The 21,909-nt window shown below is 45.3% G+C and overlaps 1 protein-coding gene across 4 annotated transcripts in view; it reads right to left on the minus strand.

Annotated features, from left to right (window-relative positions):
* Window positions 1-361: 361 nt before the first annotated feature.
* Window positions 362-21,909, minus strand: part of SAMD4B (sterile alpha motif domain containing 4B) — a 32,711-nt gene continuing 11,163 nt past the window's right edge. The window contains exons 7-13 of one of the 4 annotated variants that reach the window (XM_069746524.1): window positions 14,055-14,352; window positions 13,891-13,976; window positions 13,688-13,788; window positions 12,824-13,022; window positions 12,619-12,742; window positions 2,029-2,112; window positions 362-1,305 (exon numbers count right to left, since the gene is read on the minus strand). In XM_069746524.1, coding sequence (XP_069602625.1) covers window positions 1,277-1,305; window positions 2,029-2,112; window positions 12,619-12,742; window positions 12,824-13,022; window positions 13,688-13,788; window positions 13,891-13,976; window positions 14,055-14,352 — 921 coding nt within the window. In that variant the 3' untranslated portion in view covers window positions 362-1,276. Of the gene's footprint in view, window positions 1,306-2,028; window positions 2,113-12,618; window positions 12,743-12,823; window positions 13,038-13,663; window positions 13,789-13,890; window positions 13,977-14,054; window positions 14,353-21,909 lie in introns of all 4 variants that reach the window. The other 3 variants (XM_069746523.1, XM_069746520.1, XM_069746522.1) reach the window with 3 other exon arrangements.

The following is a 21,909-nucleotide window of genomic DNA, read 5'->3' on the forward strand; positions in this document are numbered from 1 at the left end:
AATATATATAAAAAACCCCCTATGTTTGCAATGAACAAGCAGTGGTAAGTGTGTGTGTGTGTGTGTATATATATATCTATCTATCTATCTAAAGTTACCACTTCTTGGTCATTGCAACCCTAGAAAAAAAAAAATCAATACAAAGTGATCAAAACGTCATCTGTACTGTAAAAACTTCAGCTCGGCCTGCTGATGACAGGCGCTCACATACACCCACTAACAGGAAAAAAAAAAAAGATAAAAAGTTAAGCCTCTTTTTTTTTTTTTTTTTTACAGAGTTCTTAAGATTGTATACACCAGTAAGTGGGGCAGACATACGCAGAAGCAGTCACATATTTTTTTTTTTTTTAGATTTTCTTTTAATAATTTGTACTCATGGTTACCAGCCATAGTCATAACAAAAGTTATCCATAATAAAATGTATCTAAAATAAGAATTTTGTTTCTATCAGAAAAGGAGCCGTGTTTTTCTATGTTAGAAATAAATAGTTAGCGCTATTCGGAAAATACTTTGGAGAGGGTGGCCACAGGCGATGCCCAGCTCTTCACCTCCACGCTCCGCGTGTGGCACAGGGGGGCAGCTTCCGAGTCCACCGCTACGAGAAGAGGAGGAGGGAGGCGATGTGGAGCGGAGAAAGACGGTCAATCGCGAGGGATTACGGGTATAAGGTGTGCGCTGCGGACCCCAGAAGGGTGTGTCGTTACGTATGACAGCACCGCAATACCCAATTTGTAACAGTCCCCCCTCCTGTGACTGCACACAGCAGCGTCCTGTCCGACAGGCGCCAGTCCTTGTAGTGGGAACACCCGGTCGGGTTCCTTAGCTTAGTGTGCTCGCCCGGCCGAGGTTCCTTCCCCGGAGCTCCTGGCTCCACATACGATCGGCAAACCTCTTTGGCGGAGTGATGCTTCTTCCTGCTTACCACAACCAGGCTTCTTTGCCACCTGAATGGCGGCTTTAAGTGCGTGCATCAGAAAAGACTCTTCGGTAAGCCCCCCCCCCCCTCGTCATGGTCATCGGGTATAGACAGAAAAAAAAGCTCCTTCCTCAACATGAACGCTTAGCCGTGCCGCGTGGACTTAGATATTAAACCAAAGTTAAAAAAAAAAAAAGAAGTTATGATAGCTGAAAGGATTATTAGAACGCAGTGGGTGGATGATGTAGTGATGGCCTCGGGCGGGATCGGGGGGAAAGATCGCTCGCTTCCCTGGCCGAGGACATGGGGAAGGTCAAGGTTCTGCAGGTCCTCGTGGAGGAGGGTTGCCCCAGCGTCAGGTCAGATTGTCGACGTCTTGTCTGTGCCTTCTGTCAGAAAGGAAAAGAAGGTAAATGGGTTAGAAAGCTCATGACCATGAGCGCAGCACGTCCCCGACACATGCGAGTGCTTCCTCACGGAGCTGCAGTTTCCATTGATCCCATCTCAGGCTACACACAACGTTTCGATGACCTTTTATTGTCTTTCTCGAGGCGATTCCATTTTGGATTTATTTCTCGTTATGACGATTACTATATGGGTTAACTGATTTTATATTTTCATGGATCGCACTTTCAGGGATGTGAAGATACCAAAATATGATTTTTTTGTAATTTAGAACAAAAGTGGGGAAGGAAGGAGTCAAACTTTTAGACATTTTATTTTTGTTCCTTCAGGAATTGTTTGTTCCATCTACTGCTTTACTACAATGGTGACAACGATGGTCTTCTAAAAGGGAGTACCTAGATAGTGGCAGGTCCGCGGCACACCATGATCGCATCGGCAAATGGGCCACAATCAGAGAATGACAGCAGGACTTAAGGGGTTAAATAGCAGCAACCAGAGCCGGCTGCGGTCGCTGCAGTTAGGAGGCCGGCTGTGTTACCCAGTGTGGAGCAGACTCTGCTCCTCACCCGTCTTGACATGTACGTCACATCACAATGGGGTTGGTGTAACTTTGCGCTATGGAAGCGCTTGGTATATAAAGATTGGGGTAGACTGGGACCCGCTGTAGTAATAGCCCACCAATCTGCTCACCCCGGACGTGGCCTTACCCTCCAGCGCGTGCTCCGTCATACTCAGGCATAAAGACTCCAGTCGGGGGTTAATCTCCAGATCCGCCCCAGGAACCTGGCAATCTGAAGACAGACGAGCCTTTATCACTACAAGGCATACGGTTTCAGGTCTATTCATTTTCTACTCATTATTCCAACATGGAGCAGCCTTAAAGGGGGTTACCTCTAAAAGACATTATCACCTATCAGGAGGTGGTAGGCAACTGCTGGGACCCCCACGGTTTATGAGAACTTGGGTCCTGATCCCACATTAATCACATTACCAGTAAATGTGCTGACCCGATCAGACATGGAAGCCTCCTTTGACCTGTTAGGCTACTTTCACACTAGCGTTAACTGCAATCCGTCACAATGCGTCGTTTTGCAGAAAAAACGCATCCTGCAAAAGTGCTTGCAGGATGCGTTTTTTCCCCATAGACTTGTATTGATGACGCATTGCGACGGATTGCCACACGTCGCATCCGTCGTGTGACGGATGCGTCGTGCTTCTGCGGACCGTCGGGAGCAAAAAACGCTACATGTAACGTTTTTTGCTCCTGACGGACCGCTTTTTCCGACCGCGCATGTGCGGCCGGAACTCCGTCCCCACCTCCCAGCACCTTACAATGGGGCAGCGGATGCGCCGGAAAAATGCATCCGCTGCCTCCATTGTGCAATGCGTTAAACGCTAGCGTCGGAATCTCTCCCCGACGCATTGCGACGGGGAGATTCCGACGCTAGTGTGAAAGTAGCCTAAATGAAGAAAAAAAAAAAAAAAGCCTATCGGTGGCCAATAAAAGGGTTGTCCACTACTGGACCATCCGTTCTTAAAGGGTTTGTTTCCTCAACATGGTAAACTATTAGGCCGGCTTCACACTTGCGAGTTTTACGGACGTAAGAGCGCAGAAACTACGTCCGTAAAACTCGCAAAAAATACGGCACAATTATTCTCTATGCCTCTGCTCCTATCTGCCGTATTTTACTGATCAGTATTATACGGCTTTCTACGGCCGTACAAAATCGCAGCATGCTGCGTTTGTCACCGTACTGCGCAAGAAATACGCCAATGAAAGTCTATGGAAGCGTGAAAAATACGGATTACACACGGACAAGCAGTGTGACTTGCGAGAAATACGCAGCGCTGTTTGAGAGAAAAGCCGGTAATTCAGTGCGGTGTACAGTAAAATCACACTGACAGCTTACAGTCCAATAGGTAGAATAAATGTGTACACATAGAATAGAGATATATATATATATATATATATATATATATATATATATATATATATATATATATATATATATATATATATATATATGTCAGTGAGACACATATATGTATATATATTAATATTTTTACCAGCGCTATACAGCTTGAAAGCCGGTAATTCAATTACCGGCTTTTTCTTTCTCCTTCCTAAAACCCGACATGATTTGAGACATGGTTTACATACAGTAAACCATGTCTTCTCTCCATTTTTTTTTGCAGATTCCACACTACTAATGTCAGTAGTGTGTATCTGCAAAATTTGGCCGTTCTAGCTCTTAAAATAAAGGGTTAAATTGGCGGAAAAAATTGGCGTGGGCTCCCGCGCAATTTTCTCCGCCAGAGTAGTAAAGCCAGTGACTGAGGGCAGATATTAATAGCCTGGAGAGGGTCCACGGTTATTGCCCCCCCCTGGCTAAAAACACCTGCCCCCAGCCACCCCAGAAAAGGCACATCTGGAAGATGCGCCTATTCTGGCACTTGGCCACTCTCTTCCCATTCCCGTGTAGCGGTGGGATATGGGGTAATGAAGGGTTAATGCCACCTTGCTATTGTAAGGTGACATTAAGCCTAATTAATAATGGAGAGGCGTCAATTATGACACCTGTCCATTATTAATCCAATTGTAGTAAAGGGTTAAATAAAACATCAGAGAAAAGAAAAAAAAAAGTTGAATTCCAGCTCCTTAAAACATGACGTTTATTGTATCCAAATAAAAAATCCAAATGTCCATGGTGTGCAACCTCCCACCGGTAAGTGCCTGGGATGACAGAGATAAACGGCTACGCGTTTCGATCGGAGTGATCTTTATCAAAGCCATACCTGGATCAGGCAGCTTCTCCTACTTATAAGGAGGCTCACCCAACCAGATCATTCATTTGAGTCACATGGCAATTTGACAGGTCCTTTCATCTAAAATCATTGTTCTATATGTAACAACATAACAAAAATAAAGGATTAAAATCACATTCAGCAATAATGTAACATAACTTCATGTCTTTTATTCAATCCTGTTGGGACACAGGTGTTCAATTGGAAAATCCAATATGCTTCTCGTGTGAGAAGCCGGCGTCTAATGTCACCACCCCGACTAGGGGTATTAACCCGTTCTATGCCCTGAACCTGAAGAGTGACAGTGCTGCGTGCATGGTGCCTAACAAAATGTTTGGATGCTGCTGATATATTCCTGTCATTATTCTGAGTGTTACCTATGTCATATAAGTGTTCCCTAATGCGTGTTTTCAATTTTCTGGATGTACAGCCCACATACGACAGGTTACACTCTATACATTTGATTTTGTATACCACATTGCAAGAATTACAATTGATGTACTGCTTTATATCAAATTTGATAGTTTCATCCGCATTATAAAATGTCTTTTCAATACTGGCGAATTTACATGTGCTACAATTTCGTGTGCCACACCTGAAAAATCCTGGATAATTTAACCAGGTTCTGATGGATTTATTTTTGGAGCAGAACAAGCTAGGGGCTATTTTATTACCAATGGTCGGGGCTCTTCTCGACACCACATTAATGCCAGAATTTAGTATGTTATACAGCTGCGGATCTTCATATAAAATAGGTAAATATCTGTTGACAATATCTCTAATTCTAGCGAACTGCGGGCTATATTGAAAGCATATGTATGGCTTTTGTTCCATTTGTAAATTTCTATGCTTTTGTGCTGTAACTAGTTCTTTACGATCTTTTCCTGCTACTATTTTTTTGGCCCGATTAATTGTCCATTGAGGGTATTGTCGATGTGTTAATTTATTTGCTATTTGCTCGATTTCACCCTTGAGATCTTTTTCTGAACTGCAATTCCTTTTAATCCTGGTGAACTCACCCACCGGAATTGATTTAATTGTATGCCTGCTATGGCTGCTTTTGGCATGCAGTATTGTGTTACCCCTCACTGGCTTGTGATGTGTTCTGGTGACGATATTTGAATCTATTTGCCCCGTGAGCTCCAGATCTAGAAATGATATACTTTTGCTATCTGCCCTATGCGTGAATCTAATATTGTACTCATTCTGATTCAGGTACTCCATGAAGCGCGGTATGGCAGACACATCACCCTCCCATATCATGAGCGTATCATCAATGTATCTGCCATACCACGCCACATATTCCAAATACGGATTGTTCACGGAAAAAACGCACTCCATCTCCCAGACGGACATAACCAAATTAGCAAGGGAGGGAGAGTATTTCGCACCCATGGCCACTCCAGCTTGCTGCATATAAAATTGATTATCAAATGCAAAAAAATTACTAGTGAGCAAAAAATGTATTACCATCAGCAGATATTCAATCAAATCCTCAGAATACTGACTGAATTTGACAAGGTGATATTGGATCGCTCTGATTGCTAGATCGTGCGGGATGCATGTATATAAAGATATAACGTCGCAGCAGAGCCAGGAATAATTTTTTTGCCATATCTTACCATCAAAAATACGTAATACCTCCTTAGAGTCTTTTATATATCCAGGGGAACGTTTTACAAGTGGCTGGAGGAGAGAGTCTACCCATTGACAGAGTCTTTCATTGCAGGACCCGATTCCAGATACTATGGGTCGCATTGGGGGAATCCCCTCTTTTTTATGTATTTTAGGGACCCCATATATTATAGGAGTGACTGGACATTCAACTATTAGATATTCCATTTGTGTTTTAGTTAATACCCCCAGATCGAATCCCTCCTTGATAATGACATCTCTCTTTTTAATAATTTCTTGTGAGGGATTATTTGTTAGTTTTTTATACGTGATTTGATCAGATAATAGTTCCAGCATTTTTTTCTGATAGTCCACTGTGTCCAATACCACTACCACCCCTCCCTTATCTGACATTTTAATTGTAAGATCTGGCATATTTTGTAGCTCTCTTATAGCGTTACGTTTTTTTATAGATATATTCTTAGGGTTGTATTTATTATTAGTTTTTATTTCCTTGTTTAATTGTCTGAGTTCCCTTTCTATGTTTTCTTGAAATTTGTCCATACACTCAGATCTGGCCTGGATTGGATAATAGTAGGGATTTTTTGTAGTAAAATTCTTGGAAACATGCACCCGGTCACTATCCAGCAATGTATCTGAGCTGAGATCTTGTAGCGCAATTAGTGCTACTTGTTCTTTAAAGTCCATCTGTGAGTACTCATTATCCACCATAGGTGGTGCTACAGATCCTTCCTGACTTAATTCCTCTTCAGTATTTTGCTCCTGATAAAAATGTTTTCTGATGGTCAGGTTGCGGATAAATTTATTAGTGTCCATAATTGTTGCAAATAGGTCAAAATCCTGGTCAGGAACAAAATTTAATCCCAAGGATAAAACTTGGACCTGTTCTGATGATAAACTTCTGGATGACAGGTTAAGTACATTCGTATATTCATTTATCTTTTGTGCAGTTTCTTGTTGCGTGTAGTCATTCCCCCGTCGTTTGTGTTTTCTCCCCCCCCGCCTGCTGCGTTTTTTGGCTGGCGGTAGTTATTTCTTGGGGTGTATACTCTGTTTTCATTCAGGGAAATGTCTGACGCACTGGCCTGATTGTCTGATGAGTCAGGGTCTGACGAAGTAAAATATACATGCGATTTTTCTTTGCTCTTAGCGTTTTTTCGTTTATGGCGAGATTGACTATACTTCAGTATCGATCTCGGGGTTTTATTTATATTAGTCCAGTTACCCCAATCATACACTTTATTAGTCGCATAATCGTCAGAGTCTCTAGTAAATTTTCTTTTTTTCCGATCCATGATTTGTTCCTCCAAACCCATTATTTTTTCTTTGGTTTGTATCATAAGTGCATCAAACTGTGCACCTGTTTTATAATCATTCAAAAGAAGATTTACTTCATCTATTTCCTGCTGTATATTTTTCAATTTGTCCTCCTCGTGTTTAATAATAAGATTCATCAAATCCTTCGAACATTTGCTTAGAATAGAATTCCACTCCTCCAAGAATTCTGCTGAGTATACGGTTGTGGGTATTTTTCTAATTCGCAGACCTCTTGGGATCATGTTCTTAGCCACATAATTATTCAATGTGGTTTGATCCCACCACACTTTTGTTTCCTGCATCATAAGTGCATATCGCATGTATATTTTACTTCGTCAGACCCTGACTCATCAGACAATCAGGCCAGTGCGTCAGACATTTCCCTGAATGAAAACAGAGTATACACCCCAAGAAATAACTACCGCCAGCCAAAAAACGCAGCAGGCGGGGGGGGAGAAAACACAAACGACGGGGGAATGACTACACGCAACAAGAAACTGCACAAAAGATAAATGAATATACGAATGTACTTAACCTGTCATCCAGAAGTTTATCATCAGAACAGGTCCAAGTTTTATCCTTGGGATTAAATTTTGTTCCTGACCAGGATTTTGACCTATTTGCAACAATTATGGACACTAATAAATTTATCCGCAACCTGACCATCAGAAAACATTTTTATCAGGAGCAAAATACTGAAGAGGAATTAAGTCAGGAAGGATCTGTAGCACCACCTATGGTGGATAATGAGTACTCACAGATGGACTTTAAAGAACAAGTAGCACTAATTGCGCTACAAGATCTCAGCTCAGATACATTGCTGGATAGTGACCGGGTGCATGTTTCCAAGAATTTTACTACAAAAAATCCCTACTATTATCCAATCCAGGCCAGATCTGAGTGTATGGACAAATTTCAAGAAAACATAGAAAGGGAACTCAGACAATTAAACAAGGAAATAAAAACTAATAATAAATACAACCCTAAGAATATATCTATAAAAAAACGTAACGCTATAAGAGAGCTACAAAATATGCCAGATCTTACAATTAAAATGTCAGATAAGGGAGGGGTGGTAGTGGTATTGGACACAGTGGACTATCAGAAAAAAATGCTGGAACTATTATCTGATCAAATCACGTATAAAAAACTAACAAATAATCCCTCACAAGAAATTATTAAAAAGAGAGATGTCATTATCAAGGAGGGATTCGATCTGGGGGTATTAACTAAAACACAAATGGAATATCTAATAGTTGAATGTCCAGTCACTCCTATAATATATGGGGTCCCTAAAATACATAAAAAAGAGGGGATTCCCCCAATGCGACCCATAGTATCTGGAATCGGGTCCTGCAATGAAAGACTCTGTCAATGGGTAGACTCTCTCCTCCAGCCACTTGTAAAACGTTCCCCTGGATATATAAAAGACTCTAAGGAGGTATTACGTATTTTTGATGGTAAGATATGGCAAAAAAATTATTCCTGGCTCTGCTGCGACGTTATATCTTTATATACATGCATCCCGCACGATCTAGCAATAAGAGCGATCCATTATCACCTTGTCAAATTCAGTCAGTATTCTGAGGATTTGATTGAATATCTGCTGATGGTAATACATTTTTTGCTCACTAGTAATTTTTTTGCATTTGATAATCAATTTTATATGCAGCAAGCTGGAGTGGCCATGGGTGCGAAATACTCTCCCTCCCTTGCTAATTTGGTTATGTCCGTCTGGGAGATGGAGTGCGTTTTTTCCGTGAACAATCCGTATTTGGAATATGTGGCGTGGTATGGCAGATACATTGATGATACGCTCATGATATGGGAGGGTGATGTGTCTGCCATACCGCGCTTCATGGAGTACCTGAATCAGAATGAGTACAATATTAGATTCACGCATAGGGCAGATAGCAAAAGTATATCATTTCTAGATCTGGAGCTCACGGGGCAAATAGATTCAAATATCGTCACCAGAACACATCACAAGCCAGTGAGGGGTAACACAATACTGCATGCCAAAAGCAGCCATAGCAGGCATACAATTAAATCAATTCCGGTGGGTGAGTTCACCAGGATTAAAAGGAATTGCAGTTCAGAAAAAGATCTCAAGGGTGAAATCGAGCAAATAGCAAATAAATTAACACATCGACAATACCCTCAATGGACAATTAATCGGGCCAAAAAAATAGTAGCAGGAAAAGATCGTAAAGAACTAGTTACAGCACAAAAGCATAGAAATTTACAAATGGAACAAAAGCCATACATATGCTTTCAATATAGCCCGCAGTTCGCTAGAATTAGAGATATTGTCAACAGATATTTACCTATTTTATATGAAGATCCGCAGCTGTATAACATACTAAATTCTGGCATTAATGTGGTGTCGAGAAGAGCCCCGACCATTGGTAATAAAATAGCCCCTAGCTTGTTCTGCTCCAAAAATAAATCCATCAGAACCTGGTTAAATTATCCAGGATTTTTCAGGTGTGGCACACGAAATTGTAGCACATGTAAATTCGCCAGTATTGAAAAGACATTTTATAATGCGGATGAAACTATCAAATTTGATATAAAGCAGTACATCAATTGTAATTCTTGCAATGTGGTATACAAAATCAAATGTATAGAGTGTAACCTGTCGTATGTGGGCTGTACATCCAGAAAATTGAAAACACGCATTAGGGAACACTTATATGACATAGGTAACACTCAGAATAATGACAGGAATATATCAGCAGCATCCAAACATTTTGTTAGGCACCATGCACGCAGCACTGTCACTCTTCAGGTTCAGGGCATAGAACGGGTTAATACCCCCAGTCGGGGTGGTGACATTAGACGCCGGCTTCTCACACGAGAAGCATATTGGATTTTCCAATTGAACACCTGTGTCCCAACAGGATTGAATAAAAGACATGAAGTTATGTTACATTATTGCTGAATGTGATTTTAATCCTTTATTTTTGTTATGTTGTTACATATAGAACAATGATTTTAGATGAAAGGACCTGTCAAATTGCCATGTGACTCAAATGAATGATCTGGTTGGGTGAGCCTCCTTATAAGTAGGAGAAGCTGCCTGATCCAGGTATGGCTTTGATAAAGATCACTCCGATCGAAACGCGTAGCCGTTTATCTCTGTCATCCCAGGCACTTACCGGTGGGAGGTTGCACACCATGGACATTTGGATTTTTTATTTGGATACAATAAACGTCATGTTTTAAGGAGCTGGAATTCAACTTTTTTTTTTCTTTTCTCTGATGATTGGATCGTCTTCCTGCAGCGGAGTTCCGTGCACCTGCGGTGATTTACCGGTGAGCTGGCTACAAACTCTTTTTCTCTTTGTTAAATAAAACACACACATTATTTAAAATTATTTTAATGAAATAAAAACAAAGGTTGTTGGAGTATTTTATTCTACGCCCAATCCAGTCACTGAAGACCCTCGTTCTGTAAGTAAAAAAACATAATAAACCAACAATATCCTTACCCTCCGCAGATCTGTAACGTCCAACGATGTAAATCCTTCTGAAGGGGTTAAAACATTTTGCAGCAAGGAGTTCCGCTAATGCAGGCTGCTCCTTGCTGCAAAACCCCGGGGAATGAGGCTAAATATAGATCAATGATCTATATTTAGCTTCATTTGCGGTGAGGCGCCCTCTGCTGGCTGTTCATAGATCGTGGGAACTTAACTAGAAAGCTCCCAGGCGTTGGACGTTACAGATCTGCGGAGGGTAAGTATATTCAGTGACTGGATTGGGCGTAGAATAAAATACTCCAACAACCATTGTTTTTATTTCATTAAAATAATTTTAAATTATGTGTTTGTGTTTTTTTTTAACCCTTTACTACAATTGGATTAATAATGGATAGGTGTCATAATTGACGCCTCTCCATTATTAATTAGGCTTAATGTCACCTTGCAATAGCAAGGTGGCATTAACCCTTCATTACCCCATATCCCACCGCTACACGGGAATGGGAAGAGAGTGGCCAAGTGCCAGAATAGGCGCATCTTCCAGATGTGCCTGTTCTGGGGTGGCTGGGGGCAGGTGTTTTAGCCAGGGGGGGGCCAATAACCGTGGACCCTCTCCAGGCTATTAATATCTGCCCTCAGTCACTGGCTTTACTACTCTGGCGGAGAAAATTGCGCGGGAGCCCAAGCCAATTTTTTCCGCCATTTAACCCTTTATTTTAAGAGCTAGAACGGCCAAATTTTGCAGATACACACTACTAACATTAGTAGTGTGGAATCTGCAAAAAAATGGAGAGAAGACATGGTTTACTGTATGTAATCATGTCTCAAATCATGTCGGGTTTTAGGAAGGAGAAAGAAAAAGCCGGTAATTGAATTACCGGCTTTCAAGCTGTATAGCGCTGGAATAAATATTAATATATACACACACATACATTATATATATATATATATATATATATATATATATATATATATATATATATATATATATATATACAGTATACACACACATACATTATATATATATATATATATATATATATATATATATATATATATATATATACACAGTATTTTTTTTATATATATATATACATATATATATATATACATATATATATATATATACATATATATATATATATATATATATATATATATATACATATACATATATACATATATATATACATATATACATACATATATACATATATATATACATATATATATATATATATATATATATATATATATATATATATATAGTATATATATATATTTTTTTTCTTTTTGGGACACATTGATCACTTCTATAGCGGTATGTTGGTTTTGCAAGCCTGCGATAAAAACACGCAGTACGGATGCCATACGGATTACACACGGAGGATGCCAAAAAACGCTGACACACCGTGCCTACGGAGGAGCTACGGACCACTATTTTCGGGACTTTTCAGCGTATTACGGCCGTAATATACGGACCGTATTTTCATACGCTGAGTGTGAAGCCGGCCTTAATATTGCAAAGTGCTTGTAAAATCGAAAAACTCTGCAATTTTCTCGTTACTAAAAATCCTCTCCGATCTCAAGCTAGAGGGCATTTTAACACTATAGTTTACTGCACGTTGCCTTGGTTACTGACCACTTTTGCAATCTATCAATGGTGACTGTTCTAGACCTACAGAAAGAGTGCAGGACTGAAGCTGGATGGATCGGTGCCCCTGTGATACTGCACAGGCCGAGCGGCCTCATATAGAAGCCTGGCCGAGCATACAGTTGGGGCCAGCGGTGCGGCCATACTGGCACTGCCCCCCGACAAGTAGGAAACCAGGAGGCAGAAGAGCAGCGCGCTCCTAAAGATTGTGGGGCAAACCAAAATCTGAAAGATGTATGGCTTACTTCCTGGACTGTGTCCATCCCTCTGATATCGGGACTGTCTGCCGGGAGGCACCGGGCCGACAGAGGAACAGCGACAGTCCAGGAAGGAAGTATTGCTTCTTTTTTTTTTTTGCTTTATTTCCCCCAGATTTTTATTTTCCATCCGCTTCAATAACTTACCGGGGGGAAACTTGAGGATGCTCTGTGGAGACGTGTGCACGGGCAGCGAGTGGGTGCGCTGCACGGAGCTGTGACTCTGGCACGGCATACTGTTACTTCCTCCGGGATTGGCGAACCACAGATTCTACAAGAACAGAGAAGGTAAATGTTCTGCCCCATGGAGCGTGTCCCGCGCCATGTCAGCCAATCCCAGCTACTCGCTCACCTGTCGGCCCTGGCTCGCAGTGCTTTGGCTGGTAAGCGAATGTCGTGGAGAGACGCCGCCAATTGACCCGGGACTTATAACGCCAATGCGGGTAGGCGGTACAGCCCTCGGGGGCATCGGAAACGGGCGCTGCCCTCTTCGTGCCAAAGATGGCCCCACAGATCCAGCTATGGGGAGGGAGTTAGAAGCGAATGCCCAGCTGGAAACACAAGAACTGAACAATTAAGATGATTAGATTGAGTACTGTGGTGTGAATGTGGCCCAATCCCCTCCACAAATCTGAGCCCACCTGTGCTGCCACCTAGTGTTCAAACATTACTCTACATGTCTGGCAATGTACGATGCTTTTACAGCACATCACAGAGGGTCTCCTAAAATAGTCTAAGGAATTGGTGAAAGGTACGACAAAGCCAGACCAAGCAGCACAACCCTTTTTCCCTGCGACTTAAAAAGCCATACCCATTTTGGACATTTCTAGCATATTCATGAAACATGCCAAAAATGTCTGACGGACGTAGGGACCCTTAGGTATGGAGAGAGCAGGCACCTAGTGATCCGGGGGTGAGGCACTGTAACTCCTATAGAAGTGAAATGGTCACACGTGTCGCCATCTCCAAGCCACAATCTACTCCTCGGGGGGCCTCGTCTACACATGGATGCTTGGACCACCTTCGGGACCCATCAGACACTTACGGCGTATGCTGTGGATACCGCAGGGCAGGAATACGCTGTAGCTCTGATACATGAACCCTTGCCCACATATTACCGCTCTGAAGCACAGGGCACCCAGCATCTCTCCAGCTCCTCTCCTGCACCCTACAGCTCCCATATACAGCCCACCTGCACCCCTTCTGGTGTCTGTACCCCTGCATATCCAGCATTGTCTTGCGGGGTATTGTCCGGATCAGCTTCATGATCTGCTGTTTCCAGGAGCCGATTCTTTTTTTCTGTGTCTCGGTAAATGCCTGTTGGAAGCAATGACAGCGGAAATGTCAGTAAATGGAGCGAATGGTCACCACATACCACACGTCACAGATGCCAGGTGACTGGCGCCCGATCCTACTTGCCTCATGTGTTATACACTTCTCTAGAAGCTGCAGGTAACCGGATATATTATCTTCATCCGGCCGAGACACCAATAACTGTGTACAGACTGTGCGGAGAGAAAAATGTCAGCGCGTAGACGGGCTGGTCCATATAAAGAGCAATGTCCTGATGATGGGGTGCTCACCTTTACCCAGTACTCTCGTGAGCTGTCCGGGGATGTCGCCATCTGCTATCGGTGGCAGAGAAGTCTCCAGGTCCCCAGTCGGGGTACTCTGCTGCTGGAAGCCGTCCGCCGTCAGTCCTGTGGGCGGCTCGTTCTCATCCGAGCCTTTGCTGGCAGAGTCTGGATTTGGCCGGCGTTGGGACGTCTGCTCGCTGCTTGTCGAGTCTGTCTGATTAGGGCGGTAGAACTTGATAGGTGTAATAACGACCTGCTGAAGCTCTTGTAGAGCGTTGCGGACGTTTCCTCCTTCTAAAATATCCTGTAAAAAAACAAAGCTTAGAACTTAGTGGAACCAGTGGGGATAGTAGAAGTGATCCGTGCAGCTGGGAGCAAACCCTGAACAGAATCAGTTACCTTCCCCCTCTGGCAGCTAAAAATACAGTCCCTTTTTATTACCCCTACAAAAGAAATTATACTGCCAGGCTATAGCAAACAGCGAAGAAAGCCACTCCAATTGGTTTCTCCAGTGACTGAGCACCTGTGCCCACCAGCATAATCGTGCATGCAGATACACACTGCACACCAGGTGGCGCTATACCATATACTTCCTGGGTTTTGTCCTATATAGCCCCTTTAACCCCTTTCCCCCATTTTTTGCATTTTTGGTTTTTCCTCCCCTTATTCCAAGAGCCATAACTTTTTCATTCTTGTATTTCTTGGGTGTCAAGTTCTACTTTTGAATGACCCCAGAATAACTAGAAATTGTGGGAAAAAAAGAAAAGTGCAGTTCAACAGTTTTTTTTCTCTTTTTATTAAATGAGAGGGCGATTCTCAAGGGCACTACGCTAACAGAAATAAGAAAAAAACCCTGTACATTTGGAAAGTGCCGAAAAAGATGTGGAAATTTGTGCAAAAAAGGGAGTTTTGTGTACTCACCGTAAAATCCCTTTCTCTTAGCCTCTAATTGGGGGACACAAGACCATGGGTGTTATGCTGCTGTCCACTAGGAGGCGACACTATGCATAATCTGAAAAAGATTAACCGTGGCTCCTCCTCTGCAGTATACACCCCTGGACGGCGTCAGACTTCTCCAGTTTTGAGCAAAAGCATTAGGAGGAACGTAACATGAATAACATAACCATGCCTATAAGAAGGCAGCTATGTACGAGCTCAAGAAAACAATATGAGAACTCAACAGTAACAACGGCCCGGAAAGGGCAACAGGGTGGGATCTGTGTCCCCCAATTAGAAGCTAAGAGAAAGAGATTTTACGGTGAGTACACAAAAATCTCCTTTACTCTGTCGCCTCATTGGGGGACACAGGACCATGGGACGTCCCAAAGCAGTCCCAGGGTGGGAAGCAATGAACAAATATTGTGCAGACAGGCCCCTAAACTTAGGGCACCGCCGCCTGCAGAAACCGTCTACCTAGGCTCGCGTCCGCTGAGGACTGGGTATGAACTCTGTAGTGTTTAGTAAACGTGTGTAGGCTAGACCATGTGGCCGCCTTACACACTTGTGCTGAATGGCCCAGGAGGCCCCTACCTCCCGTGTAGAGTGTAATACCGGCTGGAAGAGGAGAATTCTTAAGGCGGTAGGCCTCTTGTATGGTGGATTTGATCCACCTGGCAAGGATAGCTTTGGAAGCTGGCAGACCCTTGCGCCCGCCTTTTGGAAGAAGGAAAAGAGAATCAGACCTCCGGAAGGACGCAGTTCTAGACACGTATATACGCGATGCCCTGACAAGGTCAAGCGTATGCAAAGCCTTCTCCACTCTATGAACCGGGACCGGACAAAGGGAAGGCAGAGAAATTTCCTCATTGAGATGGAAGTTGGACACAACCTTCAGAAGGAAGGATGGGACGGTACGGAGGACTACCTTGTCCTGGTGAAAAACGAGAAAGGGCCGTCTGCAGTAGAGTGCTGTCAGATCAGGCACCCTGTGTAGCGATGTGATTGTCACCAGGAAAAAAAAACAAACCACATTTTGGGATAGAAGGCGGAGCGGGACCTCCTTAAGGGGTTCGAAGGGTGGTTCCTGCAATGCTGTCAGGACCAGGTTGAGGTCCCACGTTTCTAGTGGTCGTCGTAGGGGGGAACTAATCGCCTTTGAAAAAGCACTGAAGGGCTGACACCTGGCTCTTAAGCGAGCCTAGGGACAGCCTGACCTCCAGACCCGATTGGAGAGAACCAGGTAGTTTGGGGAGGGAATACGGGAAAGGGGTCTGGCCGCAAGATTCGCACCAGGTAAAGAGAACTTTCAAGGTACGGTAATAGATCTTGGCAGAGGCTGGCTTCCGTGCCCTGATCATGGTCCTAATGACGTCCGTTGAGAGTTCTGCCTGGGATAGAACCCAGGTTTCAAGGGCCACGCTGTCAAATTGAGAGCCCATGAGTTCTGGTGGTAGAACGAGCCTTGTGATAAAAGGTCCGGGCGGTCGGGGAGGCGCCAGGTGGCGTCTGCTGGAAGTTGTAAGACGGCGGCGTACCATGTACGTCTAGGCCAGACCGATGCGATTAAGATGGTTGGAACTCCCTCTTGCTTGATCTTCCTCACCACTCTGGATATCAGGGGGAGAGGTGGAAAATGTACAGAAGCTGGAACTGGGTTCAGTCCTGAACCAGAGCGTCTGCTCCGAGCGACCGCGGATCGTGTGTTCTGGCCATGAAGATGGAGACCTTGGCATTGAAGTGGGATGCCTTTAGGTCTACATCTGGGGTCCCCCAGCGATGGCAGATCTGGCAAAAAATTTCGGGATGGAGAGACCACTCTCCTGAGTCTATTCCTTGTCGTCTGAGGAAGTCTGCTTCCCAGTTGTCCACACCCGGAATGTGGACCGCCGAGAGAACCGAGCCTGTGTCCTCCACCCAGTGGAAGATGTGTGACACTTCTCACATCGCCTGGGTACTGCGGGTCCCCCTTTGGTGATTCACATATGCCACGGCCGTGGCATTGACCGACTGTATTCTGATGTGAGAGGCTGACAGTAAGTGATGAAAGGCCCTCAATGCCAGGAGGATGGCACGAATTTCCAGGATGTTGATGGGCATGGTCGCTTCCATTGGGGACCACTTGCCCTGTGCCCTGTGGTGTAGGTGCACCGCACCCCAACCAGTCAGGCTCGCATCGGTGATCAGAAACTTCCATTGACCTGTGAGAAAGGATTTCCCCTTTGCTAGCAAGGTTGGCTTGAGCCACCAGTGCAGGGACCTCCTGGTTGACGACGTTAGCTGGAACTCCCTGTCGAGAGAAAAAGGATTCCTGTCCCAGGACTTGAGAACGGCTAGTTGGAAAGGCCTGAGGTGAAACTGGGCAAATGGGACCGCTTCTATTGCTGCCCCCATCCTGCCGAGGACTCTGATGGCAAACCGGAGATCGAGGGTGTTTGCGGAGGAGGGTGCGAACTCCTAGGCGGAGAGCCAGTATCTTGTCCCTGGGAAAGAGCACTAGACCCCTGGAGGTGTTGAATAGTATTCCCAGGAAGGTCAGAGACTGACTCGGGGTTGGTGATGACCTTTGTAAGTTGACTAACCAGCCCATGCGACTCAGTGTCGGTTGTGATTGAGACGCTGAGCTCGCAGTCCTTGAAGGTGGGAGCCTTGATGAGTAGATCGTCCAGGTATGGAACGACTACTATGCCTCTGGAGTGCAGGACGTCCATGGTGGCTGCCATGACCTTGGTAAACAATCTGGGAGCCGTGGCAAGTCCGAACGGGAGAGCCACGAACTGGTAGTGGTCCTGGTCGATTGCGAACCTGAGAAAAATGATGAGCAGGTGCAATCGGTATATATGCAGGTATGCGTCTAGTATGTCTATGAAGGCGAGATATTCTCCCTTCTCCATGGACGCAATGATGGACCGTAGGGACTCCATGCGGAAGTGACGAACCCGCACATATTTGTTGAGTTGTTTTAGGTCCAGTATGGGCCGTACACTGCATCCTTTCTTGGGGACTACGAATAGATTGGAGTAGAACCCTCGGAAGCGCTCGGCCGCGGTAACCGGTACTATGACTAAAGCAATTGTTACCATCCACCTCTCGTGTCTCCCCTTTTCCCCATAGTTTGTAAGCTTGCGAGCAGGGCCCTCACTCCTCCTGGTATCTGTTTTGAACTGTATTTCTGTTATGCTGTAATGTCTATTGTCTGTACAAGTCCCCTCTATAACTTGTAAAGCGCTGCGGAATATGTTGGCGCTATATAAATAAAATTATTATTATTATTATTATTATATTATTATGACTCCTGCTTGAAGAAGCGAGGAAACCTCTTGGTGGAAGGCACGAGCCTTGGCTGGCGGTTTTGGGGGAACAGAGAGGAAGAATCGGTTCGGTGGGTTGGAATTGAACTCTATTTTGTATCCGGAAGACACTGGTTCCCTGACCCACCTGTCTTCTGTAATAGGCAGCCAGACTTGCTGAAAGATAAAAGAGCCGCCTACGGGTGGGATGTCTTCCGGAGTCCGTGAGTCATGAGGAGGAGAAAGTCTGAGGTTTTCCTCCTTTGGGCTTTGACTGGTCTGCTTTTGACTTCCAGGTCTTGTCCGACCTTCGCACCAACAGTGAGTTGTCCCTGCATGGGGAACGGTTACAATTTTGTGCTGGATGTGAGACGGACTAGCCCGAAGAATTCCAAAAGGATCGAATCAGGTTTGTTACGCTTCTTGTAAGTGCGTTTAGGTTTCAGTTGAGGGAGAGAGGTACTCTTACCCCCGGTGGCGTTGGATATCATTGTGTCCAACTTTTCACCGAAAAGTCGCCAACTGGGATACAGGAGGTGTGGGAGGGCCTTCTTTGAGGCTGCGTCCCCTTTCCATTCCGCAGCCAGAGGATATGCCGAATCGTGATGCTATCCCCGCTACACCCCTTGCTGAATCCAGAGCTGCATGAAGCATGTAATCTGCTACAACTGCTATTTGAACTGCTTGGTCCGACAGCTCAGGAGCAGATGCTTGGAGACCAGCTTGTAAATTTTTGGCCCAAGCCAGGATGGCCTTGGCAGCCCAAACTGAAGCGAACGCAGGAGCCAGGGATGCCCCTGCCGCCTCGAAAATTGAACGAGCCATGCGTTCTATCTGCCGGTCTGCTGCGTCCCTGAGGGTTGAGCTATCTGGCAGTGAAAGGAGGGTCTGTGCTGCTACTCTAGAGACTGGGGGGTCCACTTCGGGTGGATCTGTGCTGGGGCGGAGGCCTTCTCTGGTCGGGGATTGCAGAGATCTGCATTGTCTGCTCCTGGAAGGGGACAGTCTAGCTGACCTGGAACTACGGTGTCTCTCCCTAGAAGGGGATCACCGTGTACTATGGGATGACGCATGGACTTGACCTATGGGTCCGCTTGCGTCCTGACCTAGACGTGGATGTGCCAGGTCATCCTGTCCCTGAGTCAAGCTCTCCCTTTGCTGGGTAACGGTCATAGCCGAGGCATGACGCTGCAGAGCCTGAAGCAATGTGGAAGTTTGGTTATCTATAGACTGCGTCATAGATTGCGACCTCTGAGCGACCCATTTCGGCGTGGCATTAGATACCGAGGCATTGGCAGGGGCTTCTTGGGGCTCTGACGCAGTAGTCTGGATGCAGTCCTGGCAGTGCGGTTATGTGCTGCCACTGGGGAGAGCGGTCCTGCAGGCTGTGCAGAATGTATAATAGCAGTCCTGCCCGGTTCTCTTGGACCTTGAGCCCAGCATAGTGCACAGAGTGCAGAAGGGCTGGCTCTACAGTGGACCCTTAGGGGTGACTATGCAGAGGTACCTATAAGGGAGCCTTATAGGGAATATGGATTCACAGCCGAGTAAAACAACCCAGCTGTGATCTTACCCCCGGAGACTGGCTGGCCTGGTCCTGCTGACTGGGAGGTGCAGGGTTATCCCTGCAGCAGAAATAGCCGCCGAGAAGAAGAGGAAGGGGGAGAAGGGGGCGGAGAGCTTAAAAAAGGCGGCAGAGCTGTGTAAAAACGTACCCTTTCTGTCTCGATCCGCCCCCTCTATGACACTGTAGATGTACAGTGTCATATTTGCATTCTGGGGTTGGGCCGGGGGCGGAGAGGAGGTGGCAGTTTCAGCTAGGCCGAAGCCGTGGCCTAAATTAGATGCCTGGGGCCCAGAAGGGCTCCAGGCCAGCGCAGAAGTCCGGGAGGGGTTGGATCTGAACCGGACCCCCCCCCCCCCCCCCGGATTTAAAGGCAGGATAGCGGTGGGGCTATAAGCGGAAGGGGGTCTGTGAGGGGTCCCCTGAGGCAGTATAGAGCTGGTGCTGCCGCAGATACAGGGGCGCAGGGAGCCCTGTGTCTCTGTTGTGCCATGCCTGCCTGCACTCCCCCCGGCCCTGACAGGAGCCCGCAGCTGGGCTGGGGTCTCTGCATGCAGGCGCAGTGTGGTGGCCCATTGCTGGGAGCTGCAGAGTGCTGCCAGTACAGGCCCTACCTGAGGCGTCTCAACCTAATGCCCCCAGAGGGGGATTAGGGAGGGTGCTGCTATCACCATCAGGGGGCTTTATCCTCGCCTCGACCTCAACCCAGAAACCAAAAGGAATTGGGGGAGGAGGGGGGGGCTCGACTTCGAACCAGCACCCGAGGGACTGGGGAAGGAGCGACATGGGGAATAGCCATCTCAACTTCAACCGGGCACCCTGTAATAGGGGGCCGAGGAAGGAGCCATGCCAGGCGAGACCCCCTTTTCTTCATCTGTAATCCCGTCGGAAAAACGGAGTAAAGAAAAAATTTTTAAGTGTGCCTCCTATGCGACACTAAGCAAACACTGGAGAAGGCTGACGCCGTCCAGAGGTGTATACTGCAGAGGAGGAGCCACGGTTAATCTTTTTCAGATTATGCATAGTGTCGCCTCCTAGTGGACAGCAGCACAACACCCATGGTTTTGTGTCCCCCAATGAGGCACATTGAAAAAGCATATATATATATATATATATACACACATTCACACACAGTTGTGGCCAAAAGTACTGACACCCCTGCAATTCTGTCATATTATACTCAATCTCTTCCTGAAAATGATTGCAATCACACATTCTTTGGTATTATTATCTTCATTTAATTTGTCTTAAATGAAAAAAAAACAAAAGAGAATGAAGCAAAAAATTGATCATTTCACACAAAACTCAAAAAATGGGCCAGACAAAAGTATTGGCACCCTCAGCCTAATACTTGGTTGCACAACCTTGAGCCAAAATAACTGCGACCAACCGCTTCCGGTGACCATCAATGAGTTGCTTCCAATGCTCTGCTGGAATTTTAGACCATTCTTCTTTGGCAAACTGCTCCAGATCCCTGATATTTGAAGGGTGCCTTCTCCAAACTGCCATTTTTAGATCTCTCCACAGGTGTTCTATGGGATTCAGGTCTGGACTCATTGCTGGCCACCTTAGAAGTCTCCAGTGCTTTCTCTCAAACCATTTTCTAGTGCTTTTTGAAGTGTGTTTTGGGTCATTGTCCTGCTGGAAGACCCATGACCTCTGAGGGAGACCCAGCTTTCTCACACTGGGCCCTACATTATGCTGCAAAATTTGTTGGTAGTCTTCAGACTTCATAATGCCATGCACACGGTCAAGCAGTCCAGTGCCAGAGGCAGCAAAGCAACCCCAAAACATCAGGGAGCCTCCGCCATGTTTGACTGTAGGGACCGTGTTCTTTTCTTTGAATGCCTCTTTTTTTCTCCTGTAAACTCTATGTTGATGCCTTTGCCCAAAAAGCTCTACTTTTGTCTCATCTGACCAGAGAACATTCTTCCAAAACGTTTCAGGCTTTTTCAGGTAAGTTTTGGCAATCTCCAGCCTGGCTTTTTTATGTCTCGGGATAAGAAGTGGGGTCTTCCTGGGTCTCCTACCATACAGTCCCTTTTCATTCAGACGTCGACGGATAGTACGG

This window comes from Ranitomeya imitator, chromosome 2, assembly GCF_032444005.1.
Source record: "Ranitomeya imitator isolate aRanImi1 chromosome 2, aRanImi1.pri, whole genome shotgun sequence".
Taxonomy (NCBI): Eukaryota; Metazoa; Chordata; class Amphibia; order Anura; family Dendrobatidae; genus Ranitomeya; species Ranitomeya imitator.